The following is a 21,134-nucleotide window of genomic DNA, read 5'->3' as shown; positions in this document are numbered from 1 at the left end:
TATTATTAAATATATAATATTAACAATAAATATGTATAGTATTCATTATTAAATCATATTAACTAAGTGCTAATAGTGTTTCCCGTCTGACTGTTGTCGGTGTTATGAAACGCCCAGCGTGGTGGTTTCACTTCCGGCCCCGGGGCTCCTGGGCGCCTCGCGGGTGACGGTCTTTCCCCGCTGACTTCAGGCCACCCACGCCGTGCAGTGACGAGCGCGCTCGGCTCCGCTCAGAGCGCCGCACCAGTTGAGGATTGGTCGCAGCGCCCCTGGCAGCCCGCGCGGCCGGCGCTCTGATTGGTAGATCCTTGTTACCAGGTAACAGAAGGAGGAAGTTGAAGGAGTCGCTGTGTGCTGAATTTGGCAGCGAGTGTTCCTGTGGCATTAGTCCAAGCCGAAGGGTGGATATGTGCTCCAAGCTAAGGCAATATTATTTTCACCGTGTGTATTAAATCAAATCTCGGATTGGAATTGATCTTGTTCTCTTTCTTTGCTCATAATAAAATGAAAATTGTAGCGCAACAATGTATTACTTTTTAAAGCGCACTAGAAAGAAAAGAAAACAACAATCCGATTTTTATTCAGTCGTAAGTGGAAGTGAATGACTTGTTTTTCGAAACAGGAAACAAAATCTGCTCACTCAGATGTCTGATATTTTTTAAGTGAAATCCCCGTCGGGATTTCTGAACTTAAATAGCAAAAGCATTTCTCTGACAAGTCTTTTGTGTTCAATGAAATTTTAAATGACCCTGCGGTGTGCGAAGAAGAGTTAGGGAACAGATCGTGGGTTTATGTTCCAGATGGGGACACTTCCCTTCAACTGTTATGATCTTCAAAATATACTTAGCCTTGGTTTACAACAACCCCAACTATAAATGGGGACCAGAATTTGTATGGCATATAATTAATACAAATTAACACTTCTACAACCCTTTATCATGGCAGTGCGTCTTACATCGATTCTACATCGTAATCTAACACTTGGAATAATTACTTAAATTTCCTAGTATCTGAAAAGATGGATCTAAATAATTCAATTTTACATTCAAAAAGTGAGACGTGCAATCACAGATATTTAATGGATTGTATAAAACGTGCTCACCCTGCAAATAAATTAGTCATTTCATAGTCATAGCTGAAATGAATTTTTTCTTTCCTTTGACAGATTGAACCCCCTTCCTGCTGAGATGAAGGCTTTGTCCTCTCATATTTACATGTGCAATTAAACGACTGCCTTCAGATTCCACAAACTAATTTTTTGTATTATTGAGAATCGGCTGTGACGATGCACGTCTTTATTTAAATCAACAAGACAGCGGTGATCTTTGCTCGTCAAGTGGTAAAGAATCTAAGCACACACAACTCTAGGCGTCAGCATGCCTCCAGGAAGCAGTTCTGCTGATCGCTGAAAAGATCAAGTCAAAATTAATGACCCGAATAACCCGCCCCAGCAATTTCCACACTAGAGCACTGATCACTCCCGATACTGCAGGGTCGCAGTCCACGAGTTTTATAGTTAACTCATTATCCTTAACGAGTAAAAACAGTGTTGTACAGATAAGTGAATGATTGATTCAGATAAAGGGGTGTAAGAGTTCAGAAGACATGGCGATACTCCAGGGCCATTAGAGCATATCAATGAACCAGTATATTGTTATTATTTAAAGATCTATTCGGACAAACCCGTTGATGTAATTCCTCAAAGGATGAAGTCCTCTCTTTTTATTCCAATTTCCAAGGCCTGTTTGCCTTCAGTCTTGGAGGACTGTAATTCTGTATGTCTCCAGCCCTGATACCACAGAGCCCCAGTCCAATTATTCTCATAGCTCACCATCAAAAATCATTTACATAATTATATTTACAGGTCAGGATCACTGGCTTCTGAAATTGATCAGTTACACAAGTAATGTTTCAATGGAGTGAGGTCCAAGCTATCAGTAAGCTAATTGAACACCACACTAGTTAAATCGATTATTGCCTGTTGAGAAGTTTGTTATTAATTGGGTCATTTAAACGAAGAGATTATGGGCAAAGAGCAGGGTGGAATGAACACCCAGACACCTGCAGGACCCCAGGACTGGACTCGTACATCACCGACCCATGCTCTAAACTACAAAATTGTGCCAATGACTTAACATGACAAAACTACTAACACTTTTCAAAGTAGGCCACCATCTAAAAAAAATTACCAACTAAACCTCCCGGACTGCTTGACTCTCAAGGACTGTTGTTGTGACTCTAGTGATCCTCACTCATAGCTGTGTAGCAGCTACAGCCCAGCAAACCTTTTATGTACTGGAGCTTCTCAAAGACTTAACAAATTGGATACCGTTTTAAATTAGGATCATGTCAACAGGTGAACCAACGAGAGCATAATGAACTTGGGAAGAATCAAAAATAGTTGATACTAAGAATCCTAAGGAGGAGCAGCAGTGTGGACGTAATGAATATTAATTTTGCTTTATATTTAATAGCATTCCAGCCATTCTATTTAAATAAATCTGTCGCATGCAGGAAACTGTTCATTTATGAAAAACGTTTATTAAATAATATGCAAAGTATGATAGTACATAATTGTCACAGTGTAATAGAATACTGTTCACTTACAGATCTTTTCACATATAACAATTTATTTTGTCTTTTAATGTTCAATAAATGCAGCTCAGAATATACAATACATTCATATATACAAAACAGACAAAGAACTTGACACAACGGCTTTGGCAAAGAGTGCAGACGTCTGTAAAATGCTACGGATATGAAAGTAAACAAAACGTCTTTGAGGGGGGGGGAATCCGAATGGGTAAGAGAGTCCAGTGCAAGGTCAGACTTCCATCAGCTGCGTAGCAGCTGGCTGGTTTCCGCCACGGTCCGTTTGTCCCCGAGGGGGGGTGGGGGGGTGGGGTGGGGCTAGTGCGAGGCGGGTACCAGCATGCCGAGCGGCAGGATGGGGCTGGGGGCGGGCGGCGTGCCGCTCAGGGTCTGGACTTCCGCCTGCCAGCTGGGGATCTTCTTCGCGGTCAGGTGGCGACGGGCGTGCTTGGTCAGGTGGTCGCTGCGCATGAAGCGCCGCTCGCAGACCACGCAGGCGAACTTCTTCTCGCCCGTGTGCGTCCGGCGGTGGCGCGAGAGCTCGTCCGAGCGCGCGAACTTCTTGTCGCAGCCCTCCCAGGTACAGCTGAAGGGCTTTTCACCTGGAACGCAGGAGAACGAGAGAGAGAGAGAAATGAAACAACCGAGCCTGGGTGAAAAACCAGGTAACGGGCTCGCGGATCAGTTCACGTTCTTTGCCCGTCTGTTGTGAGGTTGGACAGGTGAACCCCTGTGGGTTCAGGACAAAATGTTTTAAGAGCTTCGTGAAAATAATCTTTGTGACTTTACCATTTTCTTACGGTTTTAATCCAATTCAGGGCTGTGGGGGAGCCGGAGCCTATCCCAGCAGGCAATGGGCGGAAGGCAGGACACACCCTGGACAGGACACCAGTCCATCGCAGGGCACACAGACGCAAACACCCACTCACACCAGGGCCAGTTCTCCCAGAAGTCAACCTACCTACCAGTGTGTCTTTAGACTGTGGGTGGAAACTCAATAAAACAGAGAACACAAACTCCACACAGAACCTGAACCTAGAGTCCCAGCACCACAAAAGAGCATCCTCGAAGTGTATAAGTACTCTTATAGCACACTGGAGTTCTTCTGAAAACTGTACATCTGAAGCACAGAATCATCTAGATGAACATTTCACCCACTTCTTTATGAATTTCATGTTTCCCCCCCTAAAACTAGAGACTTTGTGTGAAACGGGATTGATAATGAGCAGTATCCTTAAGACAACATTTGCCATTTCCATAGAAAATTGTTTGATATTTACAATTCACATATATATCAGAAAAATGCAAAAACTTTAAAATAGTCCAATTATTCATGTGATTTAATTGGTCCCTTTTAGCCTTATATCCCCAAATATAGAAAAACAAATCTGTTTCAATCAACTGAACCGGTTGTTTCATACGTTATAATCTGTTGTTGCTTAATGACATTTTGCCGTGGTTTTACAGCACAGCGCTTATTGCCATCTTACATCTTCGCGAGATAAAAAGTCTCCGGGTGTCTTATGAGAATTCAAGCCTTATGGGAAAACGTACATCGCGCCTGACAATGTTTGCGCCTATTCTTCTTCACTCCATAAAACCAAAACCACACACAAAAAGGCCATTTTCCCTCTCTAACAACTCCCGACAACTCGGCCTTCAACTACAACCTCGGTTCTGTCAACCGTTAAGTAAATCGGTTTATTCTCAAGCCTCTTCCCCTTGAGCACCGTTCGACGCTACACTTTGACGGCCGCAGAATCACAGCTCATCTCCCACAAACACACTGCGTTATACGCTATCCTGCAATAAAACCCAAAAAACCCGGAATAAAGAGGGGCCGTGATATAAGGACATGCTGGTCGGACGCGAGCAGTTCCCGCTGATACGCGATCTTTGTCACCGACCTGAAAAAAAGCGAACTTGGCCGTCGGAAACAACCAAGTTGGCCGTCGGAAATCCGCAATCACCCCCCGATGTCATTTCCTCTCCTAAACCACTGGAAATCCCGTACGTGATCCCCTCTCCCTCACACACGTCTTCTTGCAGCCCTCCTCCCCCTCTGCAGCTGCCCCGTGGGTCACCCCGCGCGCTTGGCTTGGGGCGGGGGGGTCCCCAGCCTCCTCGTCCCGTGGCCGGGAGCTGGGCCCTCAGCCAAATCCGCACCCGGCATTCCAGAATCCTGCCCGGCGGGGCCTGTATTCACCTGTGTGGGTCCGGAGGTGCGCCTTGAGGTGCGAGCTCTTGAAGTAGGTCTTGCGGCACCCGGGGAAGCTGCAGACGTAGTTCCGCCGGCGGGAGAAGTCCGACTGGGAGGCGCCGGCGCCGGCGCCCTGGCCGGAGGGCACGTACAGGGGCGCAGGGGCCAGGGGCAGCAGTCTGGTGTTGCCCAGGGTCACGACCGCCTGCGGGCCCTGCGGGGGCTGTGGCACCGGGGAGGGGGGCAGGACGAGCATGACAGTGCCCTGGGGCACGGGGGCCCCCATCAGGAACTGCTGCGAGAAAGCGGCGGGGGCGGCCTGGGGCAGGATCGGCTTCACCCCGCCGGCGTGGGCCGGAACGGGCGCCTGGATGAAGGCAGATATCACGCCCGCCGCCTGCCCGCTCACCGGGAACATGTGGCACAGCACGGGCGAGCTGGGCACGGGTACGGGGCACGCAGGCGCGGCCATGCCCTTGCTGTCCGCGACGGCGCCGCTATCCCGCGGGGCCGGAGGGGCCGGCGGCGCGGCGGAGGAGGAGGGCGCCACGCGCCGGTCCCTCCCGGAGGCGCCGCAGCACGGGGCCGGCGGCGCCGAGGAGACGTGGCGGCAGGGGGTGCTGTCCGCGGTGTGGCGGATCACGCTGGTGGTCAGGGCCCGGCAGGGCCGCGGCGCGGACCGCTCCGGGGACGCCGGCGTCCGGGGTTCGGCGGCTCCGCCCGCGCAGAGCCTCCGGCCGGCCGCCGCCGCGGCTCTCGGCCCCGGGCCCGGCGCTGGCGGGGAGGCCGCGGGGGTGTCGGAGAAGCTGGGGCTGTGCGGCGGGGTCATGCACTGCAAACAAGTCCAAACAGCGGGAGACAGAGATTAGTCGGCCGCCGGCGCAGCTCACACCACGCCGTCGCCACGGCGTTGCTTCCTCACGGTCCCGATAACATCAGCCATCCTTCCTCAAGGTAAACAGCCAGGCAGGGAGCAAACTCTGACTTTGAACTGCTGCCCAGCAGAGTTCAGCCTGGGATACACCGCCGAGTCCAACCCAGTTCGCCGGATCTGAGCCCAGCCTCAGAGCGGAGCGCTCACGGGACAAACTCCCACCGACCTACAAGCTCGCCCGCCTGCAGACCCCCCAGTCTGAAAATAAAAACCAGAAGTACCTGGCCTAGCTACAACACACACATGGGCGGAGTGGGGGCTCTGTGGCTAAGGATCTGCGCCTGTGGCTGGAAGGTTGCCGGTTCAAATCCCACAGCTGGCAGAGGAATCCTACTCCGTTGGGCTCCTGAGCAAGGCCCTCAACCCCAACTGCTCCAGGGGCGCTGTACAATGGCTGACCCTGCGCTCTGACCCCCAGCTTCTCTCCCTGTCTGTGTGCCTCATGGAGAGCAAGCTGGGATATGTGAAAAGACAAATTCCTAATACAAGAAATTGTAAAGGGTTAATAAAGTGATGTTGTTATTATTATTATTAACATCTAGCCAGTGTTTTAGTGGAACCCAGCATCCAGGAAAAAAAAGAGGAGGAGGAGAGAGAGAGAGACCACCTTTCCTTACCAGCGAGGAAAAAGACACGAAGTCTCTGGGCCCGGGGCCGTCCAGCGGCGCGTCCGTGTGCAGCAGGGAGTCGCAGGAGTCGGAGGCCGGGGTGAGCGGCCGGGCCCGGCAGGGCTCCGTCCTGTGCGCCCTCTGACCCCAGGCGCTCATGCACACCAGCGCCTCCACCGCCTCCAGGTCGGTGTGCTCCAGCGCACCGCTGGCCGAGGACTGCTCGCTGTCGTGCCGCTTCCTCTCCATGATGGACTCGCAGATGTCCATGATGCCGGCCTGGGCAGGGGAGGCGAGACAGGGTTCGGGCGGGTCAGGGTTTTGTTTCGTTTTCTCACCGTGAGATTTTTTTTTTTTAAGTTTTTATTCCCACCCGAGGTATCGTTTCAAGGGGTCTGTTCCGCAACAGCCCACTTGACTTCTATCCCCTCTGTGATACAAGCCAAGGAAAGACCCCTCCCAAAAAAGAAAGACATGCATTTTTAATTAAAAAAAAATGAAAATGAGTTCTCTGGGGGCACGAAGACGAGATCAGCAGACAAACACCTATAACGTTTTTAAATTCTGTTTTGCCGGCTGGATTACGGTCTGCCAATCGCGGGCCGTGTAAGTGCATAACTGTCAGTTAAAAGCCACAACAACTCTGTAACATAACCGGCAGCATCTGAACGATCAGCTTCCGATGGCCGTCATAAAAAAAATAATTATGAAGTGGAAAGCGCTGCCTCTACTCCAACCCCGCCTCCCTCCTGACATAGCGGATACTCCGCGGCGCGGGGAGCCGCCCATCGCCAAATAAGGAGCGCCCGGTGACGTCACCCCGCAGCCACCCCTGCCAGAGGCACGGGCGCTCTGCCCGCGCGGCGCGGGGGACCTCATCACTTTCCCGGAAGTAAGTGCCTGCCTGCCTCACCTGCCTGGAGACTCGGCCCAAGCCACTCCCCGAAAACTCAAGGCACACGCAGAACTAGCCAAACCAAAACAAGCAGGCGTCTTCCCTTGCGCTAGGGACGCGCACCACTGCAAAAACAAAAAAGCGTACTGCGTACTCGAGCGTTACGGTCTTGTGAAGAAGTGGCACATGTTCGCCGAGACGGCTGACACCTTTTTAAAACGTTTTTTTTAAATAGAATAACTTTGACAACATTGCACCTCGTACCAGCAGCCACAGCTGCGGTTGTTACACAGACTTTTTTAAAGTTTTGCGTATGCTCGTACCTATCAATATTTCATAGGCACTTGTGAGAATCGGCATCTTTCGTTTCGGGAACGACCCTCCAGATACGCGACACTTTGAGATCGCGGACAGTCTTTTAAAATTGTTGCATCGGATATCATTTTGCAGACGGGAGCATCTTTTCCTCCCCTCGAAACGGCTGATATGCCGGTTAGTAATGCAAACCCGCGAGCCCTTCAAGAATGCACTAGGCTGACAGTATTTCATTACTCAGAGCTACCGAAAACGCGCACGGCCGAAAGATACACTGAAAGATGGGCAGACGGACGCAGTTTATAAACGCGTATAGAATGAATGACATCAAGCGCTCTGTACCTACCCCACTAGATGAATCTGTTGCGAAATTCTGGTACGATGTAAAACTCTGCATCTTTCCTATGCAGCCCCCTCCTCCCCTCTACAGGGGTATTTGGAAACAAAGAGAACAAAGAAGGCAAAAAAAAAATCAAACACGACCGCTCAGTCAAGACTGAGCATAGAATTAAACTCGCTTTCACCCGACGGGGCTCAACCTCAGCTGTGCAGCGCAACCAAAAAAAAAAATGGGGGAGGGAAATAAAGAAAAACAAAATAGAGAGCCTACTGGCGGGTGGCAACATGCTACCAATGAGAGACAAAGGTGTATCAGCGGGCGCCCAATCGGGGGGCAGGCGGCGCGTGATCAGTGCGTGACTGCGGCGCGATTGGCGGAGGCCGGGGTGCGTGGCCGGCAGGAGGCGTGCCGGGGGAGTCAGCCGTGTCAGGATAAACCCGCTGAACTGCGAGCATGAAAACTAGGGGAAAGGTCGCGGCGCCGAACAAGCGGAGTCGTGAGATACTTCTGAAAAGGCGTCCGGGCTGCCAGAGCGGGGGAGATGCGGCTACACCCGCCGCGCACACACGCACACACGGTCGGTCGCTCGCTTGCAGGAAGAAGTCGCCAGCCAGGGCCGGCAGATCTGGTGCAGATCGTTTAAAAAAAAGAAAATCTGGGCGGTGGTACATTCTGTTACAGTAACAGAGCATACCGTCTGCTAACGTTAACCGTACCCCCCCATATCGCGGAGCTGCAATTTAGCAACGATTTATTTATGACTTTTAGGTACAATGATACACTTTGCCGTCTTTATTGAATATTTGTTCACTGCTGTTCCTTCTCACTCGATCACGGATCGCCACAGTATAATCGTATCCTCAGCCCGTTTTGTTTTCTGACAGAAAGCTCCCTGATCACCTGGTTGCACGTTTATCTCAGCACACACACCCCCGCCTTGCCCTAAGTGCCATGCCGCTATAAAATATGAAGAAGGCTCCGCAGCTGAAACGTTGTGTTTCCTTTCTTCTCTTTTCACCAGGGAATAAATCCGTTACCTGTTCCTTTGCAGCCTACGCATGTTGACGGAGCTCCCTACTTGTACTGCTATACAATGTTGTTTCACAGTGTTTACCTGCAGAATTGGCCATTTTCCTGCCAAGCAGGAGCACCTGTTTGTGTGATGGTGGTAATGGGGCATGACGGTCATGGCGGATGGCTTCTCATTTCAGGCGTCAGCCATAGTCAGGAATCTGGGAGTCACACTGGAGCCTCTCCTGTCTTTCGAGCCAAATGTGAGAAAGTTGATTAAGACATCTTTCTGTCACCTCAGAAATACTGCCCGCATTAGGGGATTTGTATAAGTGTCCGAGGCTGGGAGCCATGCATTTCTAACATCAAGGCTTGATGTTCCTCTAACTCTTTACTCTGTGGGCTTCCTAACTCTCTTCTCAACAAGTTGCAATATGTCCAAGACTCTGCAGCAAGAAGACTTACTCCCACCAGGCCCTGTCAACATGTTATTTCTACACTGAAGTCTCTACGCGGGTGGCCTATAAAGTCACGTATTCATGATAAGGTCTTGTTGCTGATATCAAGTCTCTAAACAATCTGGCTCCTTCATACATCTCTGAACTCTCCATGTTTCTGCTCCCCCCTGTAGGCTGCGCTCTGCTGAGGCCAGTCCTCTGCTCACTGCCCCCAGACTTCAGGAGTCACCACTTCTGTGACTGTCTTCAGATCGAATCTTCACACTTACCTTTTGACCAAGGCCTGCGTCTGATTGCCTGCATTCAATTTGTAACAAACTATCCTTGTTTTTTTTCCATTTACTTTTATTGTACTTTTCTTGTCTTTTTCTTCATTCCTGATGTACAGCATCCTTGGGTTTGGAAAGGTGTTTCATAAATAATAACAACAACAACAACAACAACAACTACTACTACTACTACTACTACTACTATTATTATAATTATTATAATTATTATTATTATTATTATTATTATTATCTCATTGCCCATTACAGAAACAACTTGGCAAAATAACAATATGGTTTAGGAAGACAAAGATTCCTTGTCACGTGTCAAATGTTTCTGGATGTTCAAAATGTAAGAAGTGAAACTCTTATCCACAGGCTACTGTAATGTAGATGTATTTATGACTTTTCCTTACAAACTCATTTTGCAATGGACTCCCCAAAGCTATAAAGCATGATCCTTGAAGGAAACCTGGGTTGCGGGCAGAGGACTGACACTGGGCTTTCTCTGTGCTGTGGTTTATTAATCTTAGAAGGACAATACAGCAATATCAAGGGTGCAATATCCTGCCGTAGTCTAAAGTCTTCTTTACCCCCTCAACACTGTGGTGCCCAGAGTTCCAGAGTTCAGATAACTATTCCTGCTGAATGACACCGATGTAAAACTAGGAGTAAAACCTACGGTATGTTCTCTGTGCTGCACAACATGCCTGGCTGTAGGAAGTGAATAAGTCTGATTTCTAGGAGCCCCCTTAACAATTGATCCGCTGTAAGCAGGTAAATAAAAGCCCTTGTCAGCATTTAAAATGGAAAAATGAAAAAAGTAAAATGAAGAAAAGGGTCTTCCTTAAATATATATTACAGATTTTATCATTCCTTAATCCTAGTTTCAAGGATGGATCGTAAAAAAATCACATTCACCCCTAAGAAATCGTAAACTGTTCTACCCACACTGACAGTAGCATTTCTGGATACATGTGCAGTAGAAATTCAAACTGAAAGTGACGGATAAGTACTCACTTTTGTGTACGAATATGAGCTTTCCAGGTAGAACATTACTTGTATAATGAAAGGCAGAAGCCAGGTTTCAGGGACAAATCCTCAACTCAGGCTGGTGAAACAAGTACCTGTTTTTTCATATTTGTAGACCCGCGCTTCCTCCTGCATAATTAAAAAATGTGTTTAGGGGGCCATTCTGTCATTTGTTCAAATGCGTACTGTGTGTAAGGACACCCCATGTGTCTCTCATGCATGTTTTATTAGTGCACTGGTGGAAATAAGCCCTGCCTGGAAGCAGAGGTGGGGTCCACAAGGGCACTAATAGTTTGGAAGCTAAGAAGGCGTCCACAGACCCCTTCCACAACCCCACTTCCTTCTTATACGTCTCCATTCAGGCAGGAGGTTTCAAAGCCTCAAGTGCAGTCCTGCTGGATTCTGAAATAGAATCTCTCTCTAGAGGCCATTGAGCACCTCAATATTATCAATAGCCTAGATTTAGATCTATTGATTGAATAATATGTACTTTGTATGTGTAAGTGAATTTTGTGTTTTGTTTTTATCTGGACCGTAGGGAGGTTAGGTCCCCTTTTCAGGCCATAAAGGCCCATGGGGGAATGGGGGGGACAAGGGCCACACTTCTTCTTGACCTTCCAACACTGGAGGTGATATGATCAGCATCACGCTCTGGCCGGCCTGTTACCCCCAGAAGGATTAACCATCTCGACTCATGTGGAAAGCAGGCTGAGTGGACCTGGGAGCCATCTGGAAGGAATTAGAGCAAGCTGCATCCCTACCTAGGATTGAACCCGGGACCTTCTGGTCAGGCGCTAGACGCCCTTGCCATCTGAGCTATCACAGCTCCTTATCTGGACTGTACCGGAGCAAAATCCAATCAACTTTGTTGACATGGCATTCAGTGATGTATGGGATTGAAATGCCTGCTCCTCTGACACTTGCATGCTACTGTAGCAGAGCTCCCCACCTCCAGATCTTCCTTCCTCCCAAAACACTTAGACCCCAGATTAGGATGGGGGAGGCCTCTGATAAACACAGCAACCGCCCAGACTGCTGCAGGGTGCTGTGAAAATGTGGAAAGACAGCCGCAGTTCAGCTCATCATCTCTCTTACGCACGGCAGACAGAATGGCGTCCGATTTGTCTTGGGATTGCTTTTAAAATGTGGCTTCCGTTGTTCGACGCAATTTTATAACCTTAACCAACAGCTTTCTTGCAGTTGTCTGGAATGAGGATTTAACGTGGTGGCAAAGTACAGATTTCCCATGACACAAAGTGTCATAAGGTAATAAAAAAGGGTACAAAGAGGGGAGTTTATCTGGCCCATCTGGCCCACCTGGTAATTAGCAGTTTAATTGAACCAGGGTATTAACTTCAGCAACATGGCTGGATAGCTTGTTCCATACTCCTGCTACCCTTTGGGTAAAGAAGTACCTTTTGTTCCCAGCTTTAAAAGCACTTTCATGTAGTTTCCACTTGTGCCCTCTGTCAGCGACCGTCAGTTAGAAACTGAATCTCTTCTCTGACACCGGACAGTAACGCACATGAATTGGTCAAACAGAATTGAGATTTGTATTTTTGCTGTGCAGTCCAGAATATGAAGAAATGTGTAAAACTGTTGTAGTTATATTATAGGAACCAGACTGATGTATTCCCTCCGAAATCCTGCTTAAATTTCTAAGTTGGGCTTTACACTGGATAACATCAACTCAAAAGCTATTTATACTTTCAGAAGAGAATTATACGTTAAAACACATGAAATCTCACACCTGAACAAGGTTCAACAGCCGAAATGCTGTTCCTCTGACACAGTTTCCCACTCAAACCGTCTGCTCCCCCTGCTCCGTTGAAAAACAAATGAATACATTAACAACATTGCAGCCTGCAGACACTATTTAGCTACTAAACTGTTCCCTTCAGATTGGTTTCTCAGGCTGCCCGAGTGCCGGTCCTAATCTTTGGCAACGTCTGCTGTACCAGGCATTGCATGTTACTAGGTGCTCTGTCCTCTCCTCAAGTTTTCAGTTTGGGAATTTGCTTGCTGTGGGAGCGTGCCATGTGTGCAGACCCAGTTTACAGAGGAAAACACGAGCTCAAAGAGCCCTACATGGCCATGACCTGAAGTAGTATTCTGTTGAGCAATGCTCCTGCAGGCCGGCACCCAGCTTGAGCAGAGGAAGGCAGGGCGTTTGTCGAACACGTCTGGGAGAGTTGAATGAAGCGAGCAAAGAAACTAGGGGAAAGGTTACTCCTAATATCCTCTCTGCTGCCGGAGCTGCCTCAGTGGCGGGCGAGGAGAACTCAGTCTGGCCAAGAGTAATGGCAGTCCGCGGGATAATTTGATCCGCGATCGCCGCGGTTTCCAGGGGAGTGTCTCTCCTCGCACATGTAGCGGAAAAAAAAGGCAGCCTCCAAAACCAAACTGAGCTATTTTAAAAAGCCATATTGAGACGGGTGTCGGAAAATCCTGTTGCAACACCAAAACCTCCCGTTTACCGAGAGGATGGCTTTAGCTCTCTATAATAAGAGGTGCCCTGGGAATCCAAAGTGAGAATTGGGGCTGGATTGTTTTTCCCAAAACATCTCGTGACGCCTACAGAGCAGAAACTCAATCTACCCCAAAGACACCTGTGAGAAGGCTAGTCTGATTTGCACCGCAGTTACGTCCTCTCTGTCATATCAAATCGAACTCATTTCAATGAACTTGGAAAAACAACATTACTGAAACAATGTTGGGAGACCGGAACAGAATGTGGCACGGCCTCATTGAGGAAACCGCTGTTTGGCTCAGGCTGCTGGGGTTGGAAAAGCAGTAGCCTATTTCTGTATTTCTGCACTGCTGTGTCTCAGTTTGTCTTCAAACACGGAAGAGATAAGCAGACGCGTACCCCTGCTGGAGCTGTGCCTGTGCGTCTGTGATGACTTGCACACGCAGGAATTCCACTGTGTCAACAGGAGGCACAGCAGACAGAGAGCTCGTTTTTACTGCCCGAGAGCAGATGTCGAGAGGGCCTAGCATGTCACAGGCCGGGAACCAGGGGCTCCACTGGCATCACTGGCTCCAACACGCATCAGCACGGGCTCCTGAACAAGGTCAAGGTGAGCCTCTCACGGCCCCTCTTTCAGAGAGAAAACACGCCGTCTTGCCATTTAAACAAATCAGCTAATCACACGGCACTGCATTGCCAGAATCCTGTTTCAGCGGAACCGGGGAGCAGAGCTCTGCCAAGCCGAAGAGAAGTTTGTCCTTAGGTCACCCACAAAAAAAAAAATCAATTGCCAGAACTGAACACTGCCTGAAAAGATGGATCAGTTGTCAGAGGTCATTGGTAAAAAAAAAAATTATATTGAAACTACCCTTTGGTAGTTACTGTCTCATTGACCCACCCATTTTGTGGAGTAAGCTAGGGAGTTGGCATCAATCAAATGGCTGGGTAGCTTGTTCCACGCTCCCACAACTCTTTGGGTAAGGAAGCATCTCCTGTTCTCGGTTTTAAAGGCACCTCCATGTACAGTAGTTCCCACTTGTGCCCTCTGCTGCGTGTTCTACTGTTCATCCTGAAGAAGGCCGCTGCACAGTCCCCTGTCTGTTTTTTTCTAAAAAACTCTCACGCTCCAGACTATTTCAAAGCTCCGGTGAAGCAATGCATCCAGTTTTTGCTCCCCATACTTATCCCAGTTTCCCACATGTATGTTCTGGGTTTTATTCAGCTAAGCAGCCCGGGAGAAGGACAGTGGTCAAGACCCCAGTGAACGGTAGCGGCTGTGCTTATATAGTTACCTGCCCTCTTCAGACAAATATATCGTCAAAACTGATTTGTAGAGAATTGAAATTGTACACGATTGCCCATGGCCTCCCGAGGAAGATGCAGACATGTGCAACAGCAATGCACAGTGGGAGCATCTTAGAGGCTTGCCCACTGAGGCCAGAAGCCAGTGAAGCTCACTGCAAGTGCAGGGTGATCCCTATGGCAGGGCCAGTCCTGGTGCTGGGGACCCACACACCTTCTGAGTTTTATTCATCCTGAGCACCCAATCAAATGATCGATCCCTCAGTAGTGAACTCATGCGAACTCTTTGACTGTTTTCAGCTCTCAAACATGTTGGAGACTGCCTTTTAATGATTGCGTTTCACAAGTGACTTCAGATCTCCAAACTGAGCAGGAAAACAAAACTTGCATAAATTCCTACTGAGCCAGAGGGCAGAAGTGGAAACTGCATGGAAGTCCATCAATAACCCAAACCAGGTGGCACTTTTTCACTCCGACGAATGTGAGAGTATGGATCATGCTACCCAGCCATGCTGTGGAAGGGGACACCCTGACTTCTTCCATGAAGTGGCTAAACGAGAGGGCTCTACCGCGAGGGCTGACTGGCTCTCGTTGGTGACCTTTCTTATGTTCTCCAGCGACAGGTGGGTTCAATGACAGATTCGTCGGATTGGAGAGCTCAGCTCCGATGAAAGCCAGCAGGTGTGTGGGCCAGACGCCAGCAGCTCGAACCCTGTCCTTGTCCCTGGCCAGCTGTGAGGGGGATTTCCTCAGCAGCGCCGCGCAGTTGGCAGGGAGCGTGGGGGGGGGGCAAAGCGGGGACTCCTGCCACTTCCTGGGCAGCTCTGTCCCTCGAGCCGGCCATCCCACAAGGCCCTGTGGGTCAGGCCCTCCGAGAGGGGGACACTGGGCCATTTGGCCTGGGCCTCTCCTCACAGGGGGGCCTCACCTCAGCCCAGGGTGTGTGCTCCTCCACTTGAACCCTCTGGCTCCGTTTCTCGACTTGAGTCGAATCTGGAGCATTTACCACATACTGTGATTCTCGGCTAAAGCCCACGGCTGTGAAGAAACGTCCCAGCCGAATCTACCCTTCCTTAGGAGTTTCAAAATGGTGGCCTTCATCTTCCCATCATGCCATTCTTTACATTAAAGTACTTTTTACCCCTCTTCCCAAACAATGAGGGGGCCTCACAGTGTGAAAAGTATATTTTGATTTTTTTAAAAAAACCTGCCTGTGATGGCCTGCTTGAATTGAATACCATGGTACAAAGCTTGGTAGTCCTTCCCTATGGTTCACTTTGAGAGTGGACCACAATGCACCGCTCCACATTGCTCACAACCGGCCAAGTATCTGTGGCCAGTGGCTTTGTGTGCAAGATCTAAGCATACACAGAGAGAATACAGCAGAAATACAACTAGAAGAAATGCTTTTCTTACATAGGAGTTAGATTCTGAACTGCAGGGGACACTGTGATCTGAATGCTGAGGGATATATCCGTTCACTGTCATCCCCTCCTGACTTTCAGCCTACTTGGACAGCATCCAAGTCTTTTCATAACTTTTAGTTACCTTGGCCAGATGTTCAGTTGCTGTGCATCTTCATTAAAGATGATTAGTACTTTCCAACGTTTTGGAATGCTCTTGTCGCAGAATGTGTGATTTTGCAATTGTGAGATGACAAATTGGCACAAAAAAAATACAGTATAGCTCCCTTGACACCTACCCTATACAAATACCTATGGCATTAGAGGTGACTGCCACCAACAGTTCAGCTGGGCTAGTAAACTATTGCTTATCTAACAGCAGCAAGTGACGTCACAAAACAGTTTATATACACACGTTCCATTGTGAAAATTCCGATAGTTAACACACCATTGCCGTTACGAATCGCACAATCGGGGAGCTATTTACAAACCTCTGCTGAGATGCTGTTCTGGCGGCCCCTAGTGTCAGTCGCGTTGCCATTACAGTCCTTTCAGAGCGGTTATCTGCCTGCTACCATCGCTTCTTATCGAGGGAGGAGGCGAGGCCTGAAGGACAGGCGCATTGTTGTGCAACGTTGCAATTTTAGTAACGTTATCTTCGAACAATGAGGTTGAAATGTGTGTAGTGCTATTAATACTTTGCTGCGAGTCTTTGGTCTGGTCAAGTTGGGGGTTTATGAACTGTAATTATTACAGAAGTCTGTAGACCGCACCAGCTGTAGTGCCCTTGTTAGAGACTACAGGAAAAAGGAGACTTACTTGCTGTGGGGTTTTTGTTGTTTTTTTCATGAAATCCTCTATCAAAAAAACACCCTTGTCTCTATTATGCTTTCTCACTGGTGTTCTGCCACAGTATACGTTCATACAGTATATTCATTGTTACCAAGGTGTCTCGAGGAAAACTGCTAAACTGCTGTTTCTTTCTTGTTGAGGCTGCAGGTCCACTGTTAGATCAGAGCAAAAGAGCCAAAACTTCATCAAGGGAGGAGATGGAGAAGAATTAGCCTCCTGAAGATGCTTGATCATTTTTCTTAGTAGGTTTTTGCTGGCCGTGTTTACCCTGGTGTTGTGTATGTGAAGAACTGCCGAGTCTTGTTCAATGCTCCCCCCGGTGGACATGGTAACATCACCCCACAATACTTCCAAGCTGTGCCTCTGTTCTGTATAAGAATGACAGCAGCTCTCTTCATCTGCAAGGATCCCAAAGCAGTTTGCATGTGGGAGGGGAACAAACATCTTCCTCCACTGAAAGGGCAAGTAACACGAGGGTGACAGTGTGACAGAGCACTGGGGTTAATAATAATAATAATAATAATAATAATAATAATAATAATAATAATAATAATAATAATAATAATAATAATAATTATTGTATTATTCCATGTAACACCTTTAAAAGTAACTTCTCAAAGAACATTACAGTAAGGAAAAAATAGCCTTATAGGTGAGAGCCTTATGAGACCACTGGTTCACAGGCTTCCTTCATATATTAAGGACACTAACCATGCTCTCCGACTTTTTGACAATTTCATTTCAGGGACCAGAAGTTTTCACTGTACACCGACATTCCCCAGAGTGACTGTCTTACAGCCCTCAAGCGCACGCTGGACAAACGCACAGCGCTTGAGCCACCCACCCACTCTCTTGTACGTCTTGCGGAAGTGCTCCTCACTCTGAATGCCTCCTCACTGAATAACCTTTTTTATCAGCAGGTGAGTGGAGTTGCTATGGGCACCAGGTTGGGACCAGGCTCTGCTGATGTTTTTGATGACGGGGGAACGCTTTCAGCAGCCTCATGTACTGCAGCTCTTGTCCAGCTCTTCACATCGGTGAGACGGGAGGGCAGACCATGTCAGGGAACTAGTCAGAGCTGTGAGGATCCAAGATCTCTCCACGCCCATAGTTCCCCATTTCACCTCTAACGGCCATGATCACACTGATCTCTCCGCCTGCGTCCTCACAGAGGGGTTTCAGAGCTCCTACTGGAGAAAGACATCTGAAAGCAAAATTATCCTGACACTAGGATCACATCTTCTCTCAACGGCAGACTCGTCTCCTTCTAATCCTCCCTGTTCATTTGCAGGTTCTCTGCATCACAACTCTCCGGTTCTCCCTGAGTGTCGATACCCTTTCTTCCCTGCTCCTGCCCTGTCTTTTGTTCTCCCATGCTTTATTATCTACCAGATTCCCTCTCTCCCTCACACCTGAAGAAGGCTCCACCGCCGAAACCCGGTGTCTCTCTGTTTCCCTGTTTCTTTGCAGCCGACGCATGCTGACACGGGTCCCTGCTCATACTGAAGCTAATGCTACAGCATTAACCGGTGGAAAAGCACCAGTTTAAAGTCTCATTCGAAGGACAGAAGCTCTTGCAGCACAGTGTTCCCTGTCACCGCACTGGGCCAGTGGGAAGAGTGCCCCCCTACAGGTCCCCCACTTTCACCGGCCGTGGGGACTTCGTTAGAGGTCTCCCACCCCAGGACTGACCAGGCTGCTGACTAGATCCGGCTGTGAGGCGGTGTTGCTGTTGCAAGTCAGGGCTCGGGGACTGCTTCTGTGAACAGCTATATTGCACTGTGTATTGTAAGGTAAATGATGGCAGATATGTTAAAATGCTGACCCCAGATTTAAAGATAGTTCTTTCATAAATTAAACCGCTAATTAGGTCCCATCGTTAGTGATACACAAGGTACCCTTGGCTTGATTTGGAAGTCACAAGATTAAAAGGCTGAGCTGTTGTTAGCGATAAGGTATGATGACCCTATCTTCAGGTAGAAAGGAATATTTTTATGTATTCCTTCAAGGGTGGCGCAGTGGTTTGCGTTGCTACTTTGCAACACTGAGGCCTACAGTTCAATTCTGGACCTGGGGTGCTGTCTGCGTGGAGTTTGTATGTTCCCCCTGTGTTTGCATGGGTTTCCTCCCACAGTCCAAAGACATACTGGTAGATCCATTGGCATCTGGGACAATGTGACTGTGGTGTGAATGTGCACGTTTGCAGCTGTGTGTGTCCTGTGATGGACTAGAGTCCTCTCCAGGGCGTATCCTGTTTTGCCGCTATTGCTTGTTGGAATAGGCTCCGACCCCCCTCTCACCCTATGTGTCACGATGCGTGGTTCAGGACCCTGTGCAGACAGTCTAATCCTGTCTATAGACAGACAGTGAGTGAAAACGGACACGGGGAGGAGAAGACGAGGATCAGGGCAGGCGGACGAACAGGGGGGCGTGGCAAACAAGTCCAAGGGAGTCCAGGGGGAAATCCGGGGCGAAGTCCAAGGTCCGAATCCGGTTGATCCATCCAAGACGAAGAAAAGAGAGTTAAAAACCGGAACGGGATCCGGTACAGGGAAAGAAAAACAGGATGACGAGGGCAGGCGCTCTGAGCGCCGGATTTGGCAGGGTCGGGACGCCGATGGTAGGCGGCTCTCCGGGCGTCCGTCTTCCAATGCAGATCCGGGCAGTAGTGAGAGCGCCCGGCTTAAATAAGGAGGGGCAGGGCTGGGGGCAGGTGCACGGAAGCGGCAAAATGTGAAAGAGCCGGAGCGCCCTTAGGAGGAGGGATCGTGACACTACGCTGGATAAAGTAGTTAGAGAGTGGATAGATGTTTTCCTTTGTTTTCAGTTTGAAGACAGCAAGGCAATTAAAAAACAAACTGAAAGAGCAGCCGGAGCCCAGGGAAGAGGAAGAGGTTGTCTCCGTCCAGCGGCTCTCCTCTCTTCCGTCAAGGCCCGAGTTACTAACCGTCTCCTCCTCCAGCCAGCAGGCAGAATACAGGTGCAGTTTCTCCCCCCCTTGCCTTGAGCTGCGCAACACTGCCAGTGTTACTTGAGCTCAGGAATAAAGAAAAAAAGTGCTGGGTGAATATTTACATGTTCTCACCAGCAATTCTGCAGTTATTAAAAAAAGCAGAGAGTAACACAACAACACCTCTCAGCACAGACAATCTTTTGTGGTACGCTAAAACGTCGGTTTGGAGATTTAATCACACCTTGTTTACTTCGGTCCACTGGAAAAGAACTAGCACAATGCTGCCAATTCCTAAGCACAGGTACAGACACATCAATAACAGTTAGATTTTTTTTGGGGGGTGTTCATGTGACTCCCCCGTGCAGCAGGTCACTGTGTCTCTGACCGCAAGCGTGTAACCCCAGCTGGCAGACAGGGTAACCGCTTTGGGTGTGAAGGCACAAGCATGTGGCAATGTTACCTTTCCAGCTCTCCTTCTGACCATGAAGTTCTGCAAACAAGAAACACAGGTGCTGCCCCTCTCGCTTGTGGGCGGAGTGTACCAGTGCCGTTCTGTACTGGTGCAAGCAGCCACATCACCCTGCAGCTCACAACTGGCAGCCCACTGGAGCTCAGCAGGTGTGAGTCCCTGGATGGGAGACCTGGGAAAAACTAAGGTTGCTGCTGGAAGAGGTGTTAGTGGGACCAGTAGGGACGCTCACCCTGCAGTCTATGTGAGTCCTAATGCCACAGTATAGTGATGGGGACACTATACTGTAAAAAGGCACTATATTGGCTCTCGGATGAGATCTAAAACCAAGCTCTTGACAGTCTGTGGCCATCTATGAATTGGCTTCATTACTCTGCTCTCCTCCCCACTGAGAGCTGGTGTGTGGGGAGTGTTCTGGTGCACTATGGCTGCTGTCGCATCATCCAGGTGGGGCTGCACATTAGTGGTGGTGGAAGGGAGTCCCCATTACCTGTAAAGCGCTTTGAGTGGAGTGTCCAGAAAAGCGCTATATAAGTGTAAGCAATTATTATTATTAAAAATCCCAGGACGTTTCTAGAAACGAGTAGAGAGCTGAAGAGAGCAGCTCGAAGAGATTCAAGCACAACGCTGTCAATGTACCCCCTGCTCGTACGCAGCAGGGCGCCGTGCAAGCGCAGCCCATACCCCAAACCGGCTTTATGGGCTTCTGCTTCGGCTGCGTTGTGAATGAGCGCCTCTGCTCGCCGCTGCAGTGACAGCTGTGTGTTTTGAAACTGGCCGTGTGCCAAGACACCCCACCTGCGGAGAGACGGTAATACTTTAACTGATCTAACAGCCGGGGACCCCTGCTGTTCTCTTACCGGCCCCTGTGATCCGGACTTTTCCGAGAGGTTGTCTTGTTCTCGGCTTCCCTGACACGACTCATGACATCGTCAGTTCAGGGACGGAGGCGGGTGTGGAAGAGGTAGAAACGAAGTCTGAAGAGTGTCTCTCCTTCCTTTTTAAAAGCTGTCCACTTCCGAGCAGGACTTGTC

General features: G+C 49.0%; 1 protein-coding gene and 1 long non-coding RNA gene across 3 annotated transcripts; one reads left to right on the top strand and one right to left on the bottom strand.

Annotated features, from left to right (window-relative positions):
• Positions 1 to 2,521: 2,521 nt before the first annotated feature.
• klf11a (Kruppel like factor 11a) lies at positions 2,522 to 8,126 on the bottom strand. The gene is made up of 4 exons (XM_088626589.1): positions 7,891 to 8,126; positions 6,344 to 6,613; positions 4,799 to 5,624; positions 2,522 to 3,194 (listed from the first exon to the last, which is right to left on the bottom strand). Exons 1-4 carry the CDS (start codon positions 7,939 to 7,941, stop codon positions 2,911 to 2,913), a joined length of 1,431 nt encoding a protein of 476 aa, XP_088482715.1. The 5' UTR covers positions 7,942 to 8,126; the 3' UTR covers positions 2,522 to 2,910.
• An 8,006-nt stretch (positions 8,127 to 16,132) lies between these two features.
• On the top strand, positions 16,133 to 19,823 carry LOC148675340 (uncharacterized). Of its 2 annotated transcripts, none has more exons than XR_015935495.1 (4): positions 16,133 to 16,504; positions 16,826 to 16,920; positions 17,599 to 18,471; positions 19,506 to 19,823. It is a non-coding gene; the product is annotated as an uncharacterized LOC148675340 (long non-coding RNA). The 2 variants fall into 2 exon arrangements; XR_015935494.1 differs by having other exon boundaries at positions 17,596 to 18,471.
• Positions 19,824 to 21,134: the final 1,311 nt, after the last annotated feature.

The sequence above is a fragment of the Lepisosteus platostomus genome, chromosome 3 (genome assembly GCF_059453375.1).
Source record: "Lepisosteus platostomus isolate fLepPlt1 chromosome 3, fLepPlt1.hap1, whole genome shotgun sequence".
NCBI classification, from domain to species: Eukaryota; Metazoa; Chordata; class Actinopteri; order Semionotiformes; family Lepisosteidae; genus Lepisosteus; species Lepisosteus platostomus.
Note: the sequence above shows the minus strand (reverse complement) of the source record. Positions and strands in the feature narration are given on the sequence as shown.